Raw genomic sequence first — 21,076 nt, forward strand, 5'->3', positions numbered from 1 at the left:
TAATGACCGAGGCGGCCGGGGGCGGCGCGAGGGGCGGGCCCTAAGATGGCCGCCATGGGGGCGGGCCCTAAGATGGCGGCCGGGGGCGGGCCCTATAATGGCGGCCGGGCGGCGGCAGCGCGGCAGCGCTGAGGTAACGCGGGGGGCCGCGTCCCCCTCTGTCATAGAGGGGGAATGGCCGCAGGGTTCGGGGCTCCCGGGGTGGGTTTGGAGGCGGCGGTCTCCGCCTCAGGTGTGTGCGTGGAGCCCCGCCGTGAAGGGTTCGGCTACCGGCGCGGCGGGCAGGGCCCTACGGGGCCGCTTCCCTTCAGGCCCCGGTGCTGGGGGTCGGGGGGACGGGGCCGCTCCGTGGGCAGCCCCGGGGCTGGGGCGCTTTGTGCTCGGTGAGCACCGCGGGGGTGTCCCCGGGGGTGTCCCCGGGGAGGTTTTTGGCCGCTGGTGAGGTCGCAGAGCCCTGAACCCACCCCGTGGCAGCGGCCCTGGCTCCCTGCAAGCGCTGGCTGCAGGGCTTTGAGGAGAGCTTGGAGGTGGCCGCGGTAGTGTTGCCCTGAGACTGATGATACCTGTCTTTCTCTCTCTTTTTCTCTTTTTTTTTTTTTTTCTTTGTTTGTTTTGTTTTCCCTCCAAAAAAAATAGTACCTAAAACACTGGAAATACTTGAAAGATCCCTACTAATAACAGGCTCTTTTGATGTGGTCCTTACTGCCTGGTTTACTGACGTAGCAAATTACACTTATCACTGGCATTCTTGCAAGCCATTTCTGACACCCTAACTGTGATATTTTTTCCTTGCATTTCGTTCTGTTTGACCAGTGATACTTGGCCAGACGATTTTTTTCTGTCTATAGGCAATGTCCCATTTCGGTCTGTTTGTATGGAGGCGGTGCTGGTGTGTTTTGGTTTGTAATCCTCGAGGGAAGTGCTCAGGGAGGCTCATAGACCTGTGGCAGTGTTTGGGGTCTTTTTTCCTCTTTGTGTGTGTCTTGTTTTCCTTACAGAGCAATATACTTGTTTTTGCTGAAATCCTTATCCTGTTGAGCAAAACTGCAAGTTAGGTGCTGGGTACAAACTTCTGTAATAAGTTGCTCTTTCACTTTTTTTGTAACAATAGGGTTCATACAGATGAGACCTCTTGGAACATCATAGTAATGTTAAAAGTCTGTGAAGTCTCCTCTTGTCTTAGTACCAGAGGAAACAAATTATTACATTCTAACAGAAATATTTATCTATGCAATCGTCTTAAAAGACAGCTTTATTTAAATCTGTTACTCCTCAACCACAGGCTTGAACTAGAACCTCATCTCTGCTATCCCAGGCGTGGATGGAGAGCATGGTAGAGTGCTGTTACTCACGTAGACACTCACAAAGGACACTGAGAGAAAGGAGTAGGAGAGTACGTGATAATCCTGTCTCAGCACAGTACAATTCTAGGCTTGAATTGTTGCCTTCCTGAAAACTGAGCTGTATTTTAAATCTTAACAGTCCCACCAAAATGATGCGCTGTTAGCTAGCCCTTAAGAGGTCCAGGTTTACGGAATAACTTCTGAAATATTCTAGCACTCGAACGCAGCGTTACGTTCTGTGCGATGCCCAGAGGTGCTGCCCTGTTAATTGAGGGGTATTGATAGACCTCATATTGCCACGCCATATGGGGGAAAATGCAGCTCAGTTCTTGTGCATAAGTTATAGTTCTGTGGGTTTTTCCCCCTTCCCCAGAACCCTTGATCTTGAAGATGGTGAGTAGCCAGCCTAAGTACGATCTAATACGGGAGGTTGGTCGTGGCAGTTATGGTGTGGTGTACGAAGCAGTCGTCAGGAAGACCTCTGCCCGGGTCGCTGTGAAAAAGATTCGGTGCCATGCTCCAGAGAACGTGGAACTAGCTCTGCGTGAGTTCTGGGCACTTAGCAGTATCAAGAGCCAGCATCCCAACGTCATTCATCTGGAGGAGTGCATCTTGCAGAAAGATGGCATGGTGCAGAAGATGTCCCATGGCTCCAGTTCCTCCCTTTACTTACAGGTACATGAAGCTGAGGTAACGGGGTGGAAGTGCTTAATATGGATGTGCAGCTGGGAGGGAAGGAGATGGGTAGCTAAGACTCCTTTTGAGGTATTCTTAGTTAGGAGAGGGTGTTTCCATGTTGATGACACCCAAGAACTACTTTATGTCTTCAAAAGAGCATATGTATTGAACAATCACCTGTATCTTTTAATTTGAAGCCATGCCACTCTCAAAGACTCCAGGATGTGCTTTGCTAATTTGAGGAAACACTGCAGATAAAAATACAGGGGAGGTGCAGGGAGGTGATGGAAGTCCCGCTGCAGGGTTAACGAGTCGTACTGGTGTCTTGAGACAGAGCTCTGAAGAATTTCTTAATGTCGGATGTCCTTGGAGGGGAAGTAGCTGTCTGATTTCTTAAAGAATTTTAAGTGTTGGCTTCCTAAATAATAAGCAATTGCTGCAGTACGTGGAGCTGTTTAAAATTCTTTTCGGTAAATAACTTGATGTCTTCAAAGAGAAGCAAAGGTACAGTAAATAGTGGAGTAGAGGAATAAATATTGCTTTTCCCCTGTGTGGCTATTAAAAGCAGAGTTGCCTTAGAGTTTGAAGGCACGTGCTTCAGGAAGAAGTACTCAAGTATATTTCAAGGGAGAACCTTGAAATCTCATCTGATTCATTCCCTTGTCGGGGATCTGCCCCAAACTTTAAGTCAACCCCTGTCAGAAACTTGTCTATTTGGTTTAAAAAGTCAGTAGTAGCCTGCTACGTGTGTTATCCATAGTTGGCTTTCATCGTTTTGTTTTTTATTGTTGTTCTTGCATGTCTGGCACAGGGCCTTTTGTTACTGGACATTCATTTGACAGCACTTCACGGCTGTCCAGATCCCGTTGTGCTGGGTGCTGTACAAGCCTGAGAAAGGATTCTTGCCTTTGTGAACTTGCCATGGCTCAGTTGTTGTTACTGGCTGGCTTTCACGAAGGGATTAGGGTAAAATAACGCTGCTCAGCTCGGAGAGGAGAAATCAGTGCCTTAGTGCCTAGTTGGTAGTGGATCCCTGAGATACTGCACGAAACTCGCAGACAGCTGAACAGGGGGAGTTGAAAAAAGGGGGTTTTGAGGGGAAGGCTGCAGGGTGGAGCTGTGAGGTGGGGGAGAGCTTCCAGGGCACCTGCAGCACTGGTTTCTGCTGGTGGTAATGCAGGGTGTAGAGCTCGTGTGTGCATGGGGCACAAGTGCTGCAGGTTGTTTTCCTCTCCAGAGAGCAGAGAAGGGCAAAGGGCAGGGCTGAGCCGGGCTGGCTTTCTAATAGCATGTGCTAAAATAGAGAACCCCAGATCTCCTGCGGCGTGCCCTCCCCTCTCCCTGCCCCAGGTGCTATTACGTTACAGAGCTGGGCCCCTGCAGTGGGCAGGGGGTGTCGGTGTCCCCTGCAGTTCTCCAGGGCAGGTCCTAAATGGGTGTCAGCTCAGCCAAATGCATTTAGTGAGACCTGGGGACTGCCTCGGTGTCCCTGTGCTGCCAGGTCTGGGGTGGGTTTTGCCGTCCCGATGCTCTGAGCCAAAATTCGAGTCCTGCTTCTGTGAGCCCACGTGGAGGGAGGAGCTGGGTGTTGGTGTGTTCCTGGCAAGGAGGCTCCTGTGCTGTGGTTCCTCAATCTCCCTGCTACAGACTGAGCCCTGAATACACAGTTTTTGAGTTCTAACACGGAGTTACTCCTAAGTTAGTGTGGTTTGAGTACTAGCCATGCTTGTAATTAGAGATAGCTATAATTTGCTACTAATTTTGCTCTTGAATGGAAAACACTGCTTTTCGAGACATTTTAGAATCCTTTTTCTAAATATTAATAGCTACCTTAATTTTCTGGAAGCCCGTAGCAGCTGCATTTGGTTTAGTAAACATCAGTTTGCTCCTAACAAATAATGGCAAGTCTGACAGCTGCCTCAGAGGAGCTGGAAGGGCAAATGTGTAGCTGTGTAAACAGGGTTAAGAAGTGATTGCTGGTTTACTCCTAGAAGTAGCTGCTGGAGTCACTCAGTGCTTGTGTCCTAGGAGCTAGCTGGTGAGTGGTGGTGGTGAGGAAGGTGTTTCTTGCAGCAGCTGTTTGGTTGTGCCCGTAGGTTAGTGCTCTCCTGAGCTATGAGATCCTTTACCAACACTTTGTAGGATGCATTCACGTGTAAGGGATGGAGAGCAGGCTTTAAAAACCTATCGTGGTGCTGCAGGGGACAAACAGAGCCCGCTGGTGCTGTGCAGGGGTTACTCGGAGCTGTGTTTGTACACGAGGCTGTTAGCAAAATGGGTGGGACAGGCTTCGTAGGGGTGGGACGCTGCCCAGCTGGAACAGATGGGAGTGAAACAGCTGCTTGGTATCTCTCAAAATACTCTTATCGGGGTCTAGCTCCAGTTTCTGGGCAGCAGGGAGAGCTTGATATGCTTCGTGCACACACAAATAAAGAGGCTGTCAAATACTTTGTGATTTTTTTCTTTTAAATCATAAGCTTCGCATCCACTTTTATTTTTACCAGTCACAGTATCTGACTCTCTGGATTGCCGAGAGGAAGATCCACAACTCACGCATTATTTTTCCATCATATCTTTAGATTCTGGTGCTCGTCAGGTAGTTATGACGCTTCTCTTCCTTGTTGCAGCTTGTAGAGACCTCGTTAAAAGGGGAGATAGTCTTTGACCCCAGGAGCGCTTATTACCTATGGTTTGTGATGGATTTCTGTGATGGAGGGGATATGAACGAGTACCTGTTGTCCCGAAAGCCGAACCGCAAGACCAACACCAGTTTCATGCTTCAGCTCAGCAGCGCCCTGGCTTTCCTGCACAAAAACCAAATCATTCATCGTGATCTCAAACCCGACAATATTCTGATATCCCAGAGCAGGATGGATGCTAGTGACTTGGAGCCCACGCTGAAAGTGGCCGATTTTGGGCTGAGCAAGGTGTGTTCGGCTTCGGGCCAGAACCCCGAGGAACCAGTCAATGTAAATAAGTGTTTCCTATCGACCGCCTGTGGGACTGACTTCTATATGGCCCCCGAAGTCTGGGAAGGACACTACACTGCCAAAGCAGACATTTTCGCCCTGGGGATCATAATCTGGGCGATGCTAGAAAGAATCACGTTCATAGACACCGAAACAAAGAAAGAACTCCTGGGGAGTTACGTCAAGCAGGGGACAGCGATTGTGCCTGTTGGGGAGGCGCTTCTAGAGAACCCTAAAATGGAGCTGCTCATCCCCGTAAAGAAAAAATCCATGAACGCTCGCATGAAGCAGCTGATTAAGGAGATGCTGGCTGCCAACCCGCAGGACCGTCCCGATGCTTTCGAGCTGGAGCTGCGATTAGTCAACATAGCTTTTAAAGACAGCAGCTGGGAGACGTGACCTGCCGAGCAGCCCCGTCTCCTGGTAGAGCTGCTGCTGGCCTGACCCACGGCGCGACTTGGTGGCAGTCAAAGAAACGAGCCTGGTCTCAAACCTGCGGGTTTAGTTCTGACAATTTTGGGGTTTCATAAACTATCCGAATGCGGGTCGGCCCTTGTGTTAGCGCCGCGTCGATGTGTATATTGCCAGGATGTCATACGGAGTGTGAGATGTGACCATGTTCGTTTGTGTACGTTGGCAGTGGGATGTCTTAAGGGCTGAGAGTTGGTTTCCAGCCATATCTCAGAGTATTTCCTACATTCCAGTTTCCTACGTCAGTATTAGGAACTCTCACGGGAGAAGAGGTTTGCATGCTGGCAGTGCAAATCCTCAGGCTTTGTAAAGTGACTCTGTGTATATATTTATGTCCACGAGTGACTGGGAGCGTGTGCCTGTAAGCGTGTTGTTGCATTCCATGGAGAAACGGCACTTCTCTTAAATTATTTGCTGTGGGTCTGAATGATTGGGGTCTGCTAGGAAACCGGCTGAGGAAGGCGGGTGAGAAGCATCCCTTCTTCTCCAGTCCTGGGTAACTTTATTATTTATTTTTGTTAAAGATAGGGTCTGAGACTTGACTTTGTAGACAAAATACAATGCAAGGGTATCAGCAGCTTTAAAAGTGCTGAGGTGGTCGCGTTTAGCACTTCCAGCCTAATGAGCTCATCACTGCGGGAGTCAAATTACAAGTGTATGCAATCAGGTGCTGGCATGGCAGCTAGCTCATTAATCATTCAATTCTGCTTTCCCCTACTAATCAAATACTTTATTAATCCATTAATCTACAGCTTCACAACGTGCTCCCTCCTTTAAACTAGAATCCAGTAGCAAACTGAGTGGTTCCAATAGAGTTTACATGTGAAAAGGCAAATCCCTGATGAGGGAATCCAGCAGCATAAAGCAGTTCTCTAAAAATTCTCCAAAATACTGGTTATGGCACAGTTTCCTTGTGAATTGGATCTGCTACTGGTCGTGGTTTCCCTTTCTGGTGCTGCCTGTAACCTGGTAGTGACAAGGAGATGAAGGGATGGCTGTCTGGAACACCCCAAATACAGGAGAAAACCCTGAGTGATCACTGAAAGGCATCTCAGGTTTGTGCAGCAACCTTGGCCAGTCTTGAAGAGGAGGAAAACAAATCCAAAAAAAGTAATATTTAAAGCCACAGCCAGTAGGATAGGAGGCTTTGGAGCAGCTGGAAGGCTGCTTATCCCCTCTCGTACTGCACAGGAGCATATTCATGTGCTCAGATGTTTTATTTCCACTACCTGACACTGCAGGCCAGACAGAAGCTGCTTTGTGCTGGTACAAGACCTTTTTCTTTTGGCTGCGGGAACATGACCTTTCCCATCAATCTGACCTTTTGAAAATGTAGTCTTAAAAAAGAAAAAAAAAAAAGCGGCAGTTTCTATTAAAGCTGCAGCAAAGGTTGTTTTTTTCTTAGTAAAATCAATCTAATTTTTTTTTCTTAAACCTTACCTGAGAACTGCCATCAAACCTGGAACTCTGCCCAGGGTGAGTAAGCAGCAAAACCAACACATTGATGGGAAAAGCAAAGGTTTCTGGTTCTGCCAGACCTCTGAGGCCTGACAGACTGCAGCAGGGAGTTCTTACCTGCGGGTCTTGCCTGCTGCTGGTAGTCCTGGTGGCAGCAGTTACCTCAGGGTCCTTAGAGGTTAATTCTTCTTGGTTTGCATCACTGAACAGTGATGCTCAGACAAATTTTCACTGTCTTGAAGCAAAACAATATTTAGGGTCTGGTTGAACTTTCCGAAGTGGCTTTGGGAGGGTGGTGCTGTGTCACACCGAGGTGTTTGGGGCCAGCAGAGCGCCTCGTGCCTGAGCTGGCAGGGATGGAGGCGAGTGCATCGTGCTGAGGGTACGGCCTCCTGCCTGCACAGATGTCCCTGCAGGGAGCTTTGTGTGTAAAGGAAGACTGGGAGCCTCCCTGAGTGATGGGTGATGAGGAGAGCTCTGTTCCCATGTTCTGGAAGTGGAGGTCTGCTCGTTCTCTTTATTAACTGGGTTCGGTGCAGCTGGAGGCAGCTTGTTAGGAGGAAAGCAAACTCCTTGCTCTCTGTGCTAACACCTCCACAGCACTCACATCCCAGCATGGTCATTCAGGGAGGCTGCGTGAAGCTGAGGGTGGACAACAGTAGACAACATTTCATGGCAAACTTCTGAAAATGCATCAACTTCCTCCTCTCTCCTGCCCACCCGACAGAATCAGCTCAGTTAATTCAGCTCTGTTAAACTCACAGTATGAATCTACTCCAGAATGATAGTCCTTACCTGTAAGGCGCTTTGCAAATCATTTGATTCTCCTCGAGCACTTCAAAGGATGAGCACCGAGCGTGCTGCCTGCCTGCGGTGCAGAAATGAGTGCTAACAAATGCACAAAAAAATTGTTTTTTGACTCCCAAAGGATGTGTTTGCACTGATTGCCACTTTAAAGGGTGGGGGTACCTGAAATCCCTCTCATGGTGCTTAGCCTTGCTGTTGGGTGACCCTGAGCGTTTCCTTGGCTCATCGAATGGAAGTCCCTGAGGTTTGTGTTCTGTTTTTTGTTGTCTGAGGTCTTTGTTTTCGAACCTTTGGTACAGCAAACTGTTGTAGCAGCTACAGAACTACTCACCAGCGTGACACAAAGTCAAGATACTCTTCGGCACTCAGAAAAGGTTTTTTTTCGAATCTTTCTTTAAAAATTGTAAAATATATTTTGTGCAGAATTTATAATGGGGGAGATGATTGTGTAATTTATTAAGTTCCTGACTTTTTTTTTTGAAATAAAACCTGGATTTCGATGACGCTTTTGAACTCTCTCCCGAGAAATGGCTTTCCTTTCGGTCAGCACCACGTCACCTAGCTGCCAGGTGACAGAAAGGTTTCCTTGCTCTGCTAGGATCCTAGTGAGCTGTAGGAGTACTCGAGGTGACTTCAGGGTGGAAAAGATGCTGGGCTGGCTAGGAGCTGTGCTCCGTGTGTGGGTAGCGGGGCTCTGGCAGGTACGTGAGGTGCTGCTGGAGGATTTGTTGGAGCCCAGCCCCGCTGGAAGTGCCAGCAGCTGGCTCCTGGACCAGCTGAGATGAGCCCTGGCCACGTGGAGCCTTCTGCTGAGCCTCTTCGGAATCAAAGCGCTGCTCTGCTGGGTGTGCTGCTGCCTTTTATAAGATGGGATTAAAGAGAGAAGGAGTCTTGCAGCCGCTGCGTGCTTGGAGCTGTTACCACAAGCAGAGTGAGTACCACCCTGGGCCCTATGGAAATCTCGGGCAGGCTCTGGCTGCCCTGTTACTGGTGTGACTGGATTTGGGGCTGTGAATAGAGGCTGCTGCTTTCCTGGGCGCTGCTGCTGCTCCTCCCTCTGAAGCAAGCCTTCCCCCTGCAGGGAATGGGGGCTGGAATAGGAAACCCTCACCCAGAAAACCCCGAGCTGTTCCTTGGTGGGTGAGCCCCGTTCCCTCCTCCCCAGCACGCTGCAAACCCCGTGCAGGGAGCTGAGGGCTGGTAGCAGTGTCCCCTGGTACATTTTCCTCCTGTGTTTGGGGTCTGGACTGTTTAACCCAGCCTGGTTTTGTTGGGAGCTGGTGCCAGGGCTGTGCGGGTGGCTGCTGGGGCTGACCCAGCTGTAAACGGTGTCCTGAAGACCACAAGGTGCTGGCATCCCGCTGGTCTCACCTGCCCTGAGAAACCTTAGAAATAAAGGTGAGGAAATGCGATTCCTCATACGTGATACAAGAGGCTGAGGTCGTTTGCATGCTTTTAATTAGAAATGCTCCAGAACAAAGGGCTGTACAGGCTGGGAGTGGGACTAGCACAAACTGGAGCTGCTGTAAATCATCCTGTCCTCCTGTTTTTACCCCACCAGTAGCCTCGTGGATGTTGCTGTGCTTGCACCGTCGCCTGGAGTTCTGTGTTCCCTGGTGCTGCAGCCAGGCAGGTCCCCGCCTGGCCAGGAGCTGTGGTTAAATCTGTAAGTCAGCACAGGCGTCGCAAAAGAGAGAGGGTTTGGGATTTACATTTTCTTTCCCATTAAAGGATAAGCACCTTAAAGGATCAGCACCTTAATTAAAGGAGAGAGCTGCACCTCTGGTTAGCTGTAAGACCGGTGACTTTAAATACAGACACAAGCTAAATCCCTCCCCCGTGAAATGGAGAAAAGCAAACCTACACACTTGAAATATGCCTAGCGCATGGAAAACAGAAATTAAAATCTCTGAAGAAACGCTGTTACAGACCCTGGAAGTTAAATAAAGCTGCGTGTCAGTTAAATAACCCAACCCCTGCTTTATTTTGCTCGTTTTGCAGAGTGCAGAGTCCTCGGGCAGGGTTTGGCCGGGAGCTCCCCGCTCCGTAGCGAGCTGCTGTTTGTGTTTGGTGCCCTGTGCTCGTTCAAACACCGCTGTCCTTCGTGCCAGCCAACTGCAGCCCCTGCTGCAGCTCCAGTGTTGTGTTGTGGTGGAGATAAGGCCCTGCAGAGCTGCCTGCCCCTTGGCAGGATGCCCTCGCTCTGAAGCAACGTCTCTCTCCTTCGTACAGTGCCTGAGCACTCGGGTGGACTCTGGACTGCAGGCAGCACAGGGAGAACCTTCAGGGCTTTGCCCCTCGCTGTCCCATGTCACCCAAATCCTCTCTGGGATCCATCGTGAAGTGTTCTCAGTCCTCACTGGCAGCCTGTGCTGTGAGCCCCAGAAGCAGAGCCCCTCGGAGAGCTCGTTGCAAGTTTTTAAACATAAATTGTTGTTCGTTGGCAGCTCAGGAACTGCTGAGCACTGGCTGGGTTTCGTTTCCTTTTTGCTCAGGAGCGGTTCATGCAAAGTGCTGGCTATTCTTACACGCAGTTGAGGAAGAGGGATCTGTCACAGGCTGTCCTCAGTGCCTGCACTGTGTTTGGGGAAGGTTGGGAGGTCAAAATTACAGCCTGAGCTGCTGCTGCTTCTCCCCTCTGACCACCAGAGCTGTGAGATTTGGGGGCACGGAGGAGCTGAGCGACCCCAGAGATCAGCCAGCAGCCCCAGTGCCTCGCTGCAAGAGGAGCCAGGGCCCAGGTGACGTTCTCCTCTTCGAGTCCCTTTGTTCCCAGATGAGTTTCCAGATTATCTGGGTGCCTGGAGCAGGAACAGTTGCTGAGGGATCTGGGCCCCGTGGGCTGAGCTTGGAGGTGGCGAATTGGGGCTGTGGCTGCTACAGGTCTGGGGGGGAGGAGGAGGAGGAAGGCAACCTCCCTTTGGTGCCTCTCCCATAAATCCTGCTCCTCTCAAATGCTTTAACCAGGTGATGTATGCTGGGTTTGGGTGCTAGAGGACCTGGCTGACTTGCTTTGCATTTCTTGAAGTGGGTGAAGGGAGCAGCAGCGTTAGAATTGGAAGTGCTCTGGGGTTTGAAATGAAAACAACACAAAAATGTCCATGGGTCCTTCGCAGCAGGTGGAGGATTCAGCCCAGCCACTCGGATTTTGGAGACCCCTCCATCGTGGTAACCTTCCCTCTCTCAACCTGCATCCATGGCCCAAATACTGACTTTTTTTTTTGCTTCCCAGGCTGGCACAGACGCAGCGAGGCCAGCCTCTCCCTGCAGCCTGGCTTGGAGCCCTGCCCGCCAGCAGGGCACGAACACCTGCGTGAGGCTCCGTGTCCTCTCCTGCGCCCGACCGCTCTCTAGTTCCTACTTGCACGGACTTGTGGGTGGCTGCCTTAGACGAGGTGTTGGTTTCAGATTTATTTATGCCCATTTGAGCCCTTGATATTTTTAAACTCGTATAGCAGGCCTTCCACTCCTGCTCCGTCCCAAAGACACGTTGGTGCATCTCCAGCCCTCTGGCTCGCGGCCATACAGCCTTCAGCCTGCCAGCTCGTTGGGGCTGCTCTCCCCTCTGGTATTTACATGGGCCTCAGCCCAGAAAGGGCTTCTGCGGGCTGGGAAAGTGAACTGGCAAGTAGCAACAGATGGCGATGTTATCAGCTCCCTCAGCCACGTCTGCACCTGGTCCCAGCGGTGGCGAAGTGATTTGCAAAGGAGAAACGCATCTGGAGAGGTGACTGAGGGCACCTCGAGCCCTGACCTCCACCCCGTGGGCAGGCTGAGCTCCAGAGGGGTGGATCTCCTTATTTACCATTTGTTTGCAGTCTGGGTTGTTATTTTTCATTTTCTGTTACATCCTGGTGTGTGCTGGGCGTTTTGGGACCTTCCCTGGGAAGCCCAGCGGTGCTGAGGGGTCAGCCCTGCCTCCACATCTCCGTGCCCCAGGCAGACCTGTGAGACAAGGGGCTGGTGTTTAATTATACACCATAGGTTTATTTTATTTTATTTTTGTATTTTGACTATACAGAGAGCCCTTCTCTGCCTTGGGAGGCTTTGGAGGAACAAGGCTGTGAGCTCAGCCTATCCACACCAAATTTCCCTCTGGAGATCAGCTCATCCTCCCCACAGTCAGTTGGCCATGGACAGCCCCGGACCTCCTCCCGCTGTGGCTGTCGTAGCCTCGGGGCCGCTCCTGCTGCTCCTCGGGGCTGTGGCAGGGCCCCGGTGATCTCACAGAGCCCTTCTGGGGAGCTGTGCTTGGGTGCTCGACCTTTGGGGACTTCCTCCACCTTCTGTCCCATCACAGGCTGAAAGCATCCTACAGCTGCACCCAAACCTCCGACCCTCCCGTCATCACTGGCTGGTCAGTGCTGAAGCCGTAAGACAATCAGGTTTAATTAAATAATGAGAAGCTTTAAGGGTCCGTGGGGCTAAGAAATGCCACCCAGTGCCTTTACAAGAGGCTGATTAATTGGGGAAATCACTGAAACCACTCCCTAGAAATTGAGGTGACGGCCCCCACACCCAGGGCTTGAGCTGCTGGGCCTCCTGATGCTGGGGAGCACCCCTCAAACCCCCCCCTTCTGCCTCCCCCCAGGAATTTGGCTCGTGCAAATTTAATTCAGCACTAAGTGCCTGCTGCCTGTGCCCCCCCCTTCTGTCTGTCTGTCTGTCCGTCCTGTTCCCAGGGCAGGGGAAGCGGAGGCGCTGGGTGGAAGTGCATCACGGGGACACGCCACAGAAAAAGGGAATCAGAGCGGCTCTTACTCACGGCTGCCTTTACCAGCAGGGCCGCCTCAATTCCGGCTCGGAAAATAAACCTGTCTGGAGAAACAGCCGGTCCTGTCGCTTGGTGTTAAAGCCGAGGTGGGTGGGGAGCAGATCCCAGTCCTGGCACGGGTTTCTCAGCCTCTTGTCCCCATCCCCTTCCCGTTTTCCTCTGGAGCATCCCGTGCCGTCTGGGTGCCGCTGGGAGCACAGCTCGGGGTGTTCCTCCTCCCCAGCCCTGTCCCTAATTTTGTTTTTGCTGGGGTTTTGCCTGTGCCAGCAGAGCCCAGCGAGCCCTGCTGCCTCAGGTTTTGCTCCAGCCTCACCTTCGGGCTTGATTTTTCCATCCCTGGGGATGCTGGCCCTGACCCAGCCCCATTCCCAGCACTGGCAGCGACACCAGCAGTGACACTGGTGCTGCAGGAAGGAACTGGTGTGGGGCAGGCAGACTTACAGCAATGTCCCCCCTCCTTAAGGGAACCTGCAGGTCCTGTGCCAAATTTCGTGGCTTTGTCCCTGGTGAAGCCTCCTGGTTCCCTCCTGGATGTCCGAAGGATGCAGGGAGCTGGTGCAGGTCCCTGGGGTTGTTTGGCCTCCTCAGCACAAGCTTTTGGGGAGCCCGGGTCCCATTTAGGGTGGGCTGTAGGACCTGGGGGATGCTCGGCCCTCCGGGAAGGGGAGAGGGCAGAGGTAAAAATAACCCCCTGGGCTGGCTCCGGTCCCTGTGGCTTCCTGCAATTTACAGCCCTTCCCGGGGGAAGAGGAGGCAGGAACCTGCCTGGCTCCGAGCTGGCTTTGACCCTTTCACCACCGACCGAGGAGGCTCCGGGACCTTTCCTTGCTGTGGGGACCCTGGGGAAGGGGGGATCGCGGGGGGCTCCTGCTCTGGAGCCGGGCTCAGCATCGCCAGGGCAGGTGGAGGGGGGAAAAGCCGATGCGGTGGGTGAGCTTCCACCCTCCTGCTCCTCATACAAAGGGTGTGAGGGGTGGACAGGGTGGGCCCCTCCGAAAAGGAGGCAGAGATTGCTGCTACCAGCCCCCGAGGGGCAGAGGGTGGTGGGGAGCCCGTCCCTAAATCAGGATCCCGGCCACGCTCCCATAGGGAGGTAAAAAGGGCTGGGAGAGGAGCTGGGGCTGCAGGAGGAGAGGGGTTAATGCCGGCTGTGCGGGGTTTGGGGTGTGTGGGCTGTAGGAATGGGGACCCCAACGCCAGCAGGGTGCTGGCACGCGGTGGCCGTGCTGACGGGGCTGGGCCGGGAGGGGTTAATGGGGTGGCTCTTCCTCCCCCTCTATATGAGGCTCCTGCGGCTCTGGGCTCAGTTTGCTGCTGGCGGCTGCGGGGACAGGAGCAGCGGAGACCGACGGAGCCACCCCTGACCCCTGCGAGGGCCCAGGTGAGTGAGAGCATCCTCTGCATCCTCTGCTGCCCCCGCTGCTGGGTATGGGGCTGGGGGTATGGGGACACTGGCACCCTGTGCCCCGTGAAGGGTGACGGGACCACGTGCTGGGGGCAGCAGCCCTTGAACTGCCCCAAAGCTCTGCCTGAAACCCGGGGAGTTTTGGGATTTTGCAGCAGGACAGCTCCGTGCCTCAGTTTACCTGGCTGTAACATGGGGTGGCTGTGGGGCTGCGTGTCGGGGGCGAGGGCTCCCGGCTCTTTGCTCTCTGTTAGCCGCGTTCTGCCCGTCCTCACCACGTCCCCAGAGCGGGCTCCTCACGGCCATTTGGGTTTCTGCTGAGGGCCACCATCTGCTTCGGGCATTTACAGCCCCCAGCCAGGCCCCACCTCCACCGCCCGATTTATGGCCCTGGCCCTGCACTGCTGCCTCCGAACCGTCCCCATCCTCTGCTGATGCTCGGGTAAAGCTGAGCAGGAGCCGTGCCCGCAGGGCTCACAGAAGCCCTCTTGAACCCACAAATGGAGGTAGGAGAGGCTCAGAGGATCTTTTATCCCAGCGCTTGGGATCCCCGTGCTGCGGAGGGACCGGGGAGGCCGGGCTGACCCCACTGCCCCCACTGCCGACTGTCTGCTGCAAGCAGCCTCCGCTTAAAATAAACCTGCCCCGAACTCTTTTGTTTTCCTTCCCGAAAAGGGAAACGGGGCCAGGACCCAGCCCAGGCCAGCGCCGCGGGGAGCCGCGATGCCCGCACGGCACACGGAAACCCCGCTGGCCAAAACGGCCCCGGCCAACGCGGCCCCGCTGCCGGCAGGCTGGGAGGTAGGGCCAGGGCCGCTCGCCGGCTTCCCCGCGCTGTCTTTGTTCTGCTGTCCCTGGGCTCATAAAGATAAGGCGGTGGCTGCGGTATTTTTTCCTGTTTGAAGTCGCTCTTGGGAGCTGGGTGAAGCCAGCGGATGCTCGGCGCTTCGCTCTTCCTGCCCGTGATTGTTCCTGCAGCGGCTCGCGGGGCAGGGGACAGCCCCGGTCCCCGCTTTGCCCCCGGGTCCTTCTGCCAGTGGTGCCGACCCCATCCGTGGCCCTAACCCCGTCCATGGCCCTAACCCCGTCTCTCCTCTCTCCCCCCAGGGCCGTAGCTGAATCCGGGAGCCCAGCAGCCTTTTGGGGTCCCCGTCCCACCCAGAGCCGGCTGGGGGCCACCAGGCGATGGTCCCTCTGGGCAGCTCCCCCCGAGCACCGTGCTCCCCCGGCGTCTCCCCCCTGCGCCTGCTGAACCGTGGCCCCGAATACCTGCGGGAGCAGGTGGCGGGGGGCAGCGGGGGCCGCACGCCCAGCGCCGTGGAGCGGTTGGAGGCCGACAAAGCCAAATACGTCAAATCGCAGCAGGTCATCAACAGCCGGCAGGAGCCGGCGCTGCGGGGCTGCTCACCTCGCTTCTCCCCCCGCGGCCGGCGCCTGCTCGCCCTCCAGCATTGCCACGAGCTCTGCCAGGGCTCGGAGCTGAGCCGCGACGGCCCCCGCAAGCCGCCGTGCCCCCAATCCCCCGTGCTGCGGAGGGGAGGCAGCGGCAAGCGCCTGCTGAGGCCCGACTCGCTCATCATTTACCGGCAGAAACGGGACTGCCCGGTCACCAACAAGGAGAACAAGGGCTACGGGCTGGTCAGGCGCCTCTTCCAGGGGCCGCTCAGGGACAAGCCCCCCGGCTCCCCCCCAGCCCGAGGGCTCCCCGCAGCCGCCGAGAGCCCCATGCTGTGGGTGCCCACGGAGCGAGAGGAGCCGAGGACGCCGGGCACCGCCGCCAGCAGAAGCAGCAGCAGTGGCAGTAACAGCTTCCAGCTGCCCGGCAGCCCCATGGCACAGCCCCCCGAAGCCCCCAGCCCGGCCCAGACCCCCGCTTCGTCCCCCGGCCCTACAAAGCCAACATTGGGGCTGCGCCTGTCGCTGCCGCTGTCGGAGCAGGAGCGCTTCTTCAACTACTGCGGGCTGGACCGGGCGCTGGTGGAGGGGCTGGGGCAGGAGCGCTTCGTGCCGGCGGGCTGGGACAACGCCTCCTCGGCCAAATTCCCCGGTTCCTGCGAGTGGGAGCCCAGCCAGGCCTCGGGGGGCAGCGGGGAGGACGCGGGGCCGGGCGAGGAGGAGCAGGACGCCCGGCTCTGCTCCGCCGTGTCGGTGGTGGAGCGCAACGCCCGTGTCATCAAGTGGCTCTACGGCTGCCAGCGAGCCTGGGCGGCCGCCAAGGAGTCCACGGTGTGAAACCAGGAGCCCCCCAAGGGGGTCGGGGTGGCAGGACGCGGCCCCTTGCCCGGGCTGGAGGAGGCCAGCACCCCGTGGGTGTCCTCGGCCCCGGCACCGTGGGGCTGCTGCTGGCCGGCAGGGACACCGGGGCTGCCCCTTGGGGGATGGATTTTGGGGTGTGGATGCAGGGCTGAGGGTGGGGGGTGTCCCAGGGGCTCCCCTGGGTGAGTTCAGCCCCAAACCCAGGGGTCCGCAGGCTGCTGTCCCCCGCTGGGTCCCCTCCTCTCGGTCCTCGCTGTTCCTGGATGTGGGGTGGGGTGGGGGGCACAGCCCGAGCCCCCTCCTCAACGCTGTCGTTGCCAGGAAAGGGGCCGTGGGGCCAGGAGGAGGGCTCAATAAACCTGTATTATTTTTTTTTAGCCTGTCTGTGTGTGGTTTCTGCCAGCAGAACTCGGGGGCGATGCTTTGGGGCTTGGGGTGGTGCCCCCCAAATCCCTCCGGAGGGTCTGGGGCAGCTCTGAGGCCTTGGGGACACGATGACCAGGCTGCTGGGGGGGGGCACGAAGGCAAAGAAAGCACCACAAACACCACAAACACTCCGGGAAAAGGCACTTCGGGGTTTTTAGCCTCCTCTTGCTCCTCTAGTTGCCCTTGGGGGCGTTTTTATTTCGGATCTCAGCCAGCTTGCAGGCCAGGAAGCCCCACCTGAAGGCCCCTTCCTCCGGCTCCCTCAGGTCGTCGGGGCCCTCGTCCCCCGGGGGCTCCCCGGGGCTGTCCCCCGGCTCCGTCGTTGTCGGGGGCTCCTCCGGCTCGGGGGCCGCCGCCTGCTGCCACTTGGTAGCCAAAAGATCCCAAAAACCGGGGGGTTTCGGGGCGGGGGGCGGCTCTGCCGGCGAAGCAGCCAGCGGGCTGGGGGGAGAATGGGGTGGGGGGTGTCACCGCGGGGCCCTTCTCACCCAACCCACCCCGTCCCCAATACACCAGGGGGTGTCCGAGCCCCCCCAGGTGACGGGGTGGGGGTGATATTGGGGGTACGGAGCCCTTGGGGGGGGAGGGTGTTTTTGGGGCCCCCCCCTCACCGAGCCACCACTTACTGGTCGGGGCTGAGCAGCCGGTGCTCGTCCTCGCGGGCGAAGAGGGCCGAGAGGCTCCGCCAGCCCCTGGCGCCCACCCCCTGCACCTGGGGATCGAGCATTTTTTTTTTGGGGGGGGGGGGTCCCACAGCAGTGCCCCCCCCCCCCTTCAACCCCGTTGCCTCTCCTCATCCTCACCTTCCTCGCCAGCTGCGCCACGGGGCCGGGACCCTCCTCAGCCGGCACGGGGGGCTCAGCCGCCTCCATCAGCTCGGGGGGGTCTCCCTGTAACCAAACCCCCCCCGGTGAGGGCAGGGGGTGGCCGGGGGGCTCTGCCCGCCCGTGCGCCCCCCCCCCCCAAATTACCTCCTCGCCCAGGGCCTGCAGCACCCTGGCCTTGTAGAGCCCCCAAAAACCCTGGGTCATGGCGAGGGGCCGCGGGACGGAGCCGATGGGTGCCGGGGAGCAGGAGGGGGGGGTGTGGGGGGGGTGTGGGGGGGGTGTGGGGGGCCCCCCCCCGGTGCCACCCACCGATCCGGTGTCCTCATTAAAGTTTTAGGGCCCGATGCACAAAGGGGAACCTGAGCCCGAGCTGGGGGCACAGCGGGGGCGGCTGCTGCGGGCACCCCAAAGCCCCCCCCCCCCCCGCCTCGGTCCCCAGTGACCCTCACCCCAAGGGGGGGGTAATGGGGGTGCATGGAGAGCATGGGGGGGCTGGTGTTGGGGTCACTGCTGTACACCCCCCTCCCCGTGTCCCCAGTGTGTAACTGATCGGCCAGGAGGAAATGTGATCGGTGGCCTTGGGGCACTGGGGGGGCACTGGGGGCACTGGGGGGCACTGGGGGGGCACTGGGGGGACACTGGGACTGAGCTTGGGACCCTGGGGGCAGGACGGGGGGGGGCGGCCGTGGGGGGGCAGGGATGTGCTCGGGGTGGTGTGGGGATGGGCAGGGCTGGGGGGTGACACCGAGGGGTGGGGTGACATTGTGCAGTGGGGGACACACTGAAGGGTGACATGGGGGGGGTGACATGGGGGGGTGACACCGGAGGGGTGACATTTGGGGGTGGCATTGGGGGGGGAGCACAGGGGAGGTGACACTGGGAGGGTGACATCAAGAGGTGGCACTGGGGGGGTGACAGAGGGGGCTGATGCCAGAGGGTGACAGTGGGGGGTGACACTGGGGGGGGGACACTGAAGGGTGACATGGGGAGGTGACAGCGGGGGGTGACACCAGAGGGGGATGCTGGGAGGGGGATACTGGGGAGGTGACACTTGGGGGGGAACACACGGGAGGTGACACTGGGGGGGGTGACACGGTGGGGGGATGCTGCGGGGGGGGTCAATGTGGGGGGGTGACACTGGGAGGGTGACACTGGGTGGGGGACACACTGAAAGGTGACATGGGGGGGGTGACACCAGGGTGTGACACTGGGGGGGGTGACACGGGGGGGTGACACTGAGCGGGGTGCTGCTATGGGGGTCACACTGACGGGTGACCCCGAGAGCTGACACAGGGGGGGTGACACAAGGGGGGGAGGCGCTGCCCCCCCAGCACGGACCAGGGGGCGGAGCCTATCCCCTCGTGGGCGTGTCCACGCCCGAAAGGAGGCGTGGCTAAACCAGAGGGGCGTGGCTCCGCCCTCCTGCGCCTGCGCAGTGCGTCCCCGCGGCCTCACGCCGCGGCCATGGCTCCGCGCAGCAGCCGCCGCACGGGCGCGCACCGGGCCCGCTCCGAGGGGCGCCGGGCCAAGACCAAGCGGCGCCGCCGGGACCTGGACGAGATCCACGCGGACCTGAGGCCCGGCCGGGCCGAGCGGCTGCTGCGCCAGGAGCCGGACCCCGACCTGCCGGGCTGCGCGCAGTTCTACTGCCTGCACTGCGCGTACGGGAGCGGGGCGAGAATGGGGGGTGGGGGGGCAGGAGGTTTTGGGGGGGGGGCTCGGGTCTGGGGGGGCGAGAGGGTTTTGGGGGGGTGATAGGAGCAGAGGGGGGGAGACAGGACCCAGGGGGTGACAGGTTTTTGAGGGGGTTACAGGTTTTTGGGGAGCAACAGGTCTGGGAGGGGGATGGCAGGTTTTTGGGGGGGCAGCAGTTTTTTTGGGGGGGCTACAGGGTTTTGGGGGGCCATAGGGTTTTTGGAGGGTGACAGGTTTGGGAGGGTGGTGATAGGTTTTGGGGGAGGGCAGCAGGTTTTGGGGGACCACAGGTTTTTGGAAGGGGGTGACAAATTTGGGAGGGGGAGTGACAGGGTTTGGGGGAGGTGACAGGTCTGGGGGGGAGGAGATGATAGGTTTTGGGGGTGGTGACACATCCAGGAGGATGGTGACAGGTTTTGGAGGGGCAACAGGACCCAGGGGGCAACAGGTCTGGGGGTCCTGGGCTGGCCCAGGGGGGCTCTATGTTGGGGGGGGGATCCTAGTTGGTTCTGGAGGTGTGGGGACCCCAAATCCCCCCCTGACCCCATCCCCTCTCTGCCCCCAGCCGCTACTTCGTGGACCTGACCAGCATGAAGGAGCACTTCAGGTCCAAGGTGCACAAGAAGAGGTAAGGAGGGGGGAAGGTCCTGAGCCCCCCAAAAAACCCTAAGGGCCGGTCCCCGAGGGGGCTGCGGTGGGGATTCACCGTCCTTTAGGGCACGGCCGTGGATGGTCCCAGCACCTCTCTGCTCACCCGCAGGCTGAAGCAGCTGAGCGAGGAGCCCTACACGCAGGAGGAGGCCGAGCGCGCGGCGGGGATGGGCTCCTACATCCCCCCGAAGAAGGTCCAGGTGCAGACCCAGCCGCTGGACGAAGCGCTGGAGATGGAGGCGTCCGGCTGAGCCCCCGGGGCCGGGCTGCTCCCGTCGCAGGTGCCGCTGAAAGGACCTCTTTGTCCCCAACCCCGGGACAAAGCCACGCTCCGGGACGGACACAGCGCTCCTCCTCGCCGGGCGCTAACGAGGAGAAGGAGCCAGCGAGACCCCGCGTGCCCCCGCGTGTCCCCGTTGTGGGGACAGGACAGGCAGCTCCTTGCTGCAAACCCTGTGCGCTCCTCTCTTGGCTTTTGGGGTGGTTTTAGGGCTCTCCGTGGGTCAGAGACCCCCGTTAGTCACCCATTAAAATGCGTCACCCACTGGGCTGGCGTTGAGAGCTGTCTGTGAGCGTCTGATTTTTGGCATGGGGGGAGCTGCGCGTGTGAATGAAGCCTCCGTCGAGCGCTCGGGTTCATAGTAAGCAGCTTTTTGTGGGGTGGGGGTGAGCTGGTGTCCTCCCCAGCAGGTTTTGGGCTTCTGGAAACACCACCACTGGGTTTCGGTGCCTTAAAACTCACTGCACGGGGGTGATTTCATGCTCCCAGAGGGCTGGGGCTGTGCGTATGGCACGATTCATCCCCCTCGCTGCATCCCCATCCCGGGGGTGACGTGGCCCCGGTGCCACCGCTGCGGGTTCCCACAGGGCGGGCTGAGCCGAGCAGCTGGAGGCGGCACGACAACACCACACGGCTCTGCGGGGAAGGAAAGGATTTATTTCCATGCAAGCTGCCCGGATTTGTCCTCCCCCTGCCTGGGGGGATCAGGGCAGCTGCAGGCAGCAGCTCCCTGCCCGTCTCTCTGTGGGGTCGGTGGGTGTGGGGAAGGGGAAAGCTGCGGCTGCTGGTCCCGGAGCTGCCCCCTGCTCTTCGCCTCGAGGCCCCCGCAGGAGCTGGCCCTATATCCCTTGGGTTCAGGAGGCTGATCCCGGCCCCAGCCCTCCCCGCTGCTGTTACCTAACGCCGCTCAGTGCTGACCTCCTTTCCTCCAGCAGGGCTGGCAGCAGGCACGGCGCGTCCCCGTGCTGCTTGTAGGGTCAGCGAGCAGGGTGCGAGGGACCCCAAACCCCTCTAACAGCGGGGTCTGTCCGTCTGC

At 57.7% G+C, this 21,076-nt stretch overlaps 4 protein-coding genes across 7 annotated transcripts; 3 read left to right on the forward strand and 1 right to left on the reverse strand.

The window, feature by feature from the left end:
• Window positions 1–33: 33 nt before the first annotated feature.
• On the forward strand, window positions 34–8,229 carry PDIK1L (PDLIM1 interacting kinase 1 like). 3 transcript variants are annotated; one of them, XM_084497235.1, is made up of 3 exons: window positions 34–133; window positions 1,717–2,018; window positions 4,649–8,229. In XM_084497235.1, exons 2-3 carry the CDS (start codon window positions 1,734–1,736, stop codon window positions 5,387–5,389), a joined length of 1,026 nt encoding a protein of 341 aa, XP_084353361.1. In that variant the 5' UTR covers window positions 34–133; window positions 1,717–1,733; the 3' UTR covers window positions 5,390–8,229. The 3 variants fall into 3 exon arrangements, with proteins under 3 accessions (XP_084353361.1, XP_084353360.1, XP_084353359.1); XM_084497234.1 differs by having other exon boundaries at window positions 45–133; window positions 637–2,018; XM_084497233.1 differs by having other exon boundaries at window positions 125–232.
• Window positions 8,230–12,465: 4,236 nt separating this feature from the next.
• FAM110D (family with sequence similarity 110 member D) lies at window positions 12,466–16,528 on the forward strand. 2 transcript variants are annotated; one of them, XM_084497237.1, is made up of 2 exons: window positions 12,466–12,586; window positions 15,013–16,528. In XM_084497237.1, exon 2 carries the CDS (start codon window positions 15,091–15,093, stop codon window positions 16,135–16,137), a length of 1,047 nt encoding a protein of 348 aa, XP_084353363.1. In that variant the 5' UTR covers window positions 12,466–12,586; window positions 15,013–15,090; the 3' UTR covers window positions 16,138–16,528. The 2 variants fall into 2 exon arrangements, with proteins under 2 accessions (XP_084353363.1, XP_084353364.1); XM_084497238.1 differs by lacking the exon at window positions 12,466–12,586 and adding an exon at window positions 13,407–13,881.
• Window positions 16,529–16,760: 232 nt separating this feature from the next.
• LOC311423184 (uncharacterized protein C1orf232) lies at window positions 16,761–17,618 on the reverse strand (the record flags this gene model as incomplete). Its single annotated transcript, XM_084496866.1, has 4 exons — window positions 16,761–17,028; window positions 17,214–17,299; window positions 17,391–17,477; window positions 17,559–17,618. 4 exons carry the CDS (start codon window positions 17,616–17,618, stop codon window positions 16,761–16,763), a joined length of 501 nt encoding a protein of 166 aa, XP_084352992.1.
• A 1,233-nt stretch (window positions 17,619–18,851) lies between these two features.
• ZNF593 (zinc finger protein 593) lies at window positions 18,852–20,327 on the forward strand. Its single transcript, XM_084497278.1, has 3 exons — window positions 18,852–19,075; window positions 19,675–19,737; window positions 19,870–20,327. Exons 1-3 carry the CDS (start codon window positions 18,879–18,881, stop codon window positions 20,009–20,011), a joined length of 402 nt encoding a protein of 133 aa, XP_084353404.1. The 5' UTR covers window positions 18,852–18,878; the 3' UTR covers window positions 20,012–20,327.
• The last annotated feature ends 749 nt before the right edge of the window (window positions 20,328–21,076 follow it).

Source organism: Aythya ferina (genome assembly GCF_964211825.1).
Source record: "Aythya ferina genome assembly, chromosome: 24".
NCBI classification, from domain to species: domain Eukaryota; kingdom Metazoa; phylum Chordata; class Aves; order Anseriformes; family Anatidae; genus Aythya; species Aythya ferina.

What these genes read in the sequence shown, in the direction of transcription:
- PDIK1L (XM_084497233.1), top strand. Translation starts at nt 175, where the DNA reads ATGGCCGCAGGGTTCGGGGCTCCCGGGGTGGGTTTGGAGGCGGCGGTC. An exon ending in GGCGGCGGTCTCCGCCTCAG is followed by an intron (nt 233 to 1,716) that starts GTGTGTGCGTGG and finishes CCCCTTCCCCAG; the next exon opens with AACCCTTGATCTTGAAGATG. An exon ending in GTTCCTCCCTTTACTTACAG is followed by an intron (nt 2,019 to 4,648) that starts GTACATGAAGCT and finishes TCCTTGTTGCAG; the next exon opens with CTTGTAGAGACCTCGTTAAA.
- FAM110D (XM_084497237.1), top strand. Translation starts at nt 15,091, where the DNA reads ATGGTCCCTCTGGGCAGCTCCCCCCGAGCACCGTGCTCCCCCGGCGTC.
- ZNF593 (XM_084497278.1), top strand. Translation starts at nt 18,879, where the DNA reads ATGGCTCCGCGCAGCAGCCGCCGCACGGGCGCGCACCGGGCCCGCTCC. An exon ending in TTCTACTGCCTGCACTGCGC is followed by an intron (nt 19,076 to 19,674) that starts GTACGGGAGCGG and finishes CTCTGCCCCCAG; the next exon opens with CCGCTACTTCGTGGACCTGA. An exon ending in TCCAAGGTGCACAAGAAGAG is followed by an intron (nt 19,738 to 19,869) that starts GTAAGGAGGGGG and finishes GCTCACCCGCAG; the next exon opens with GCTGAAGCAGCTGAGCGAGG.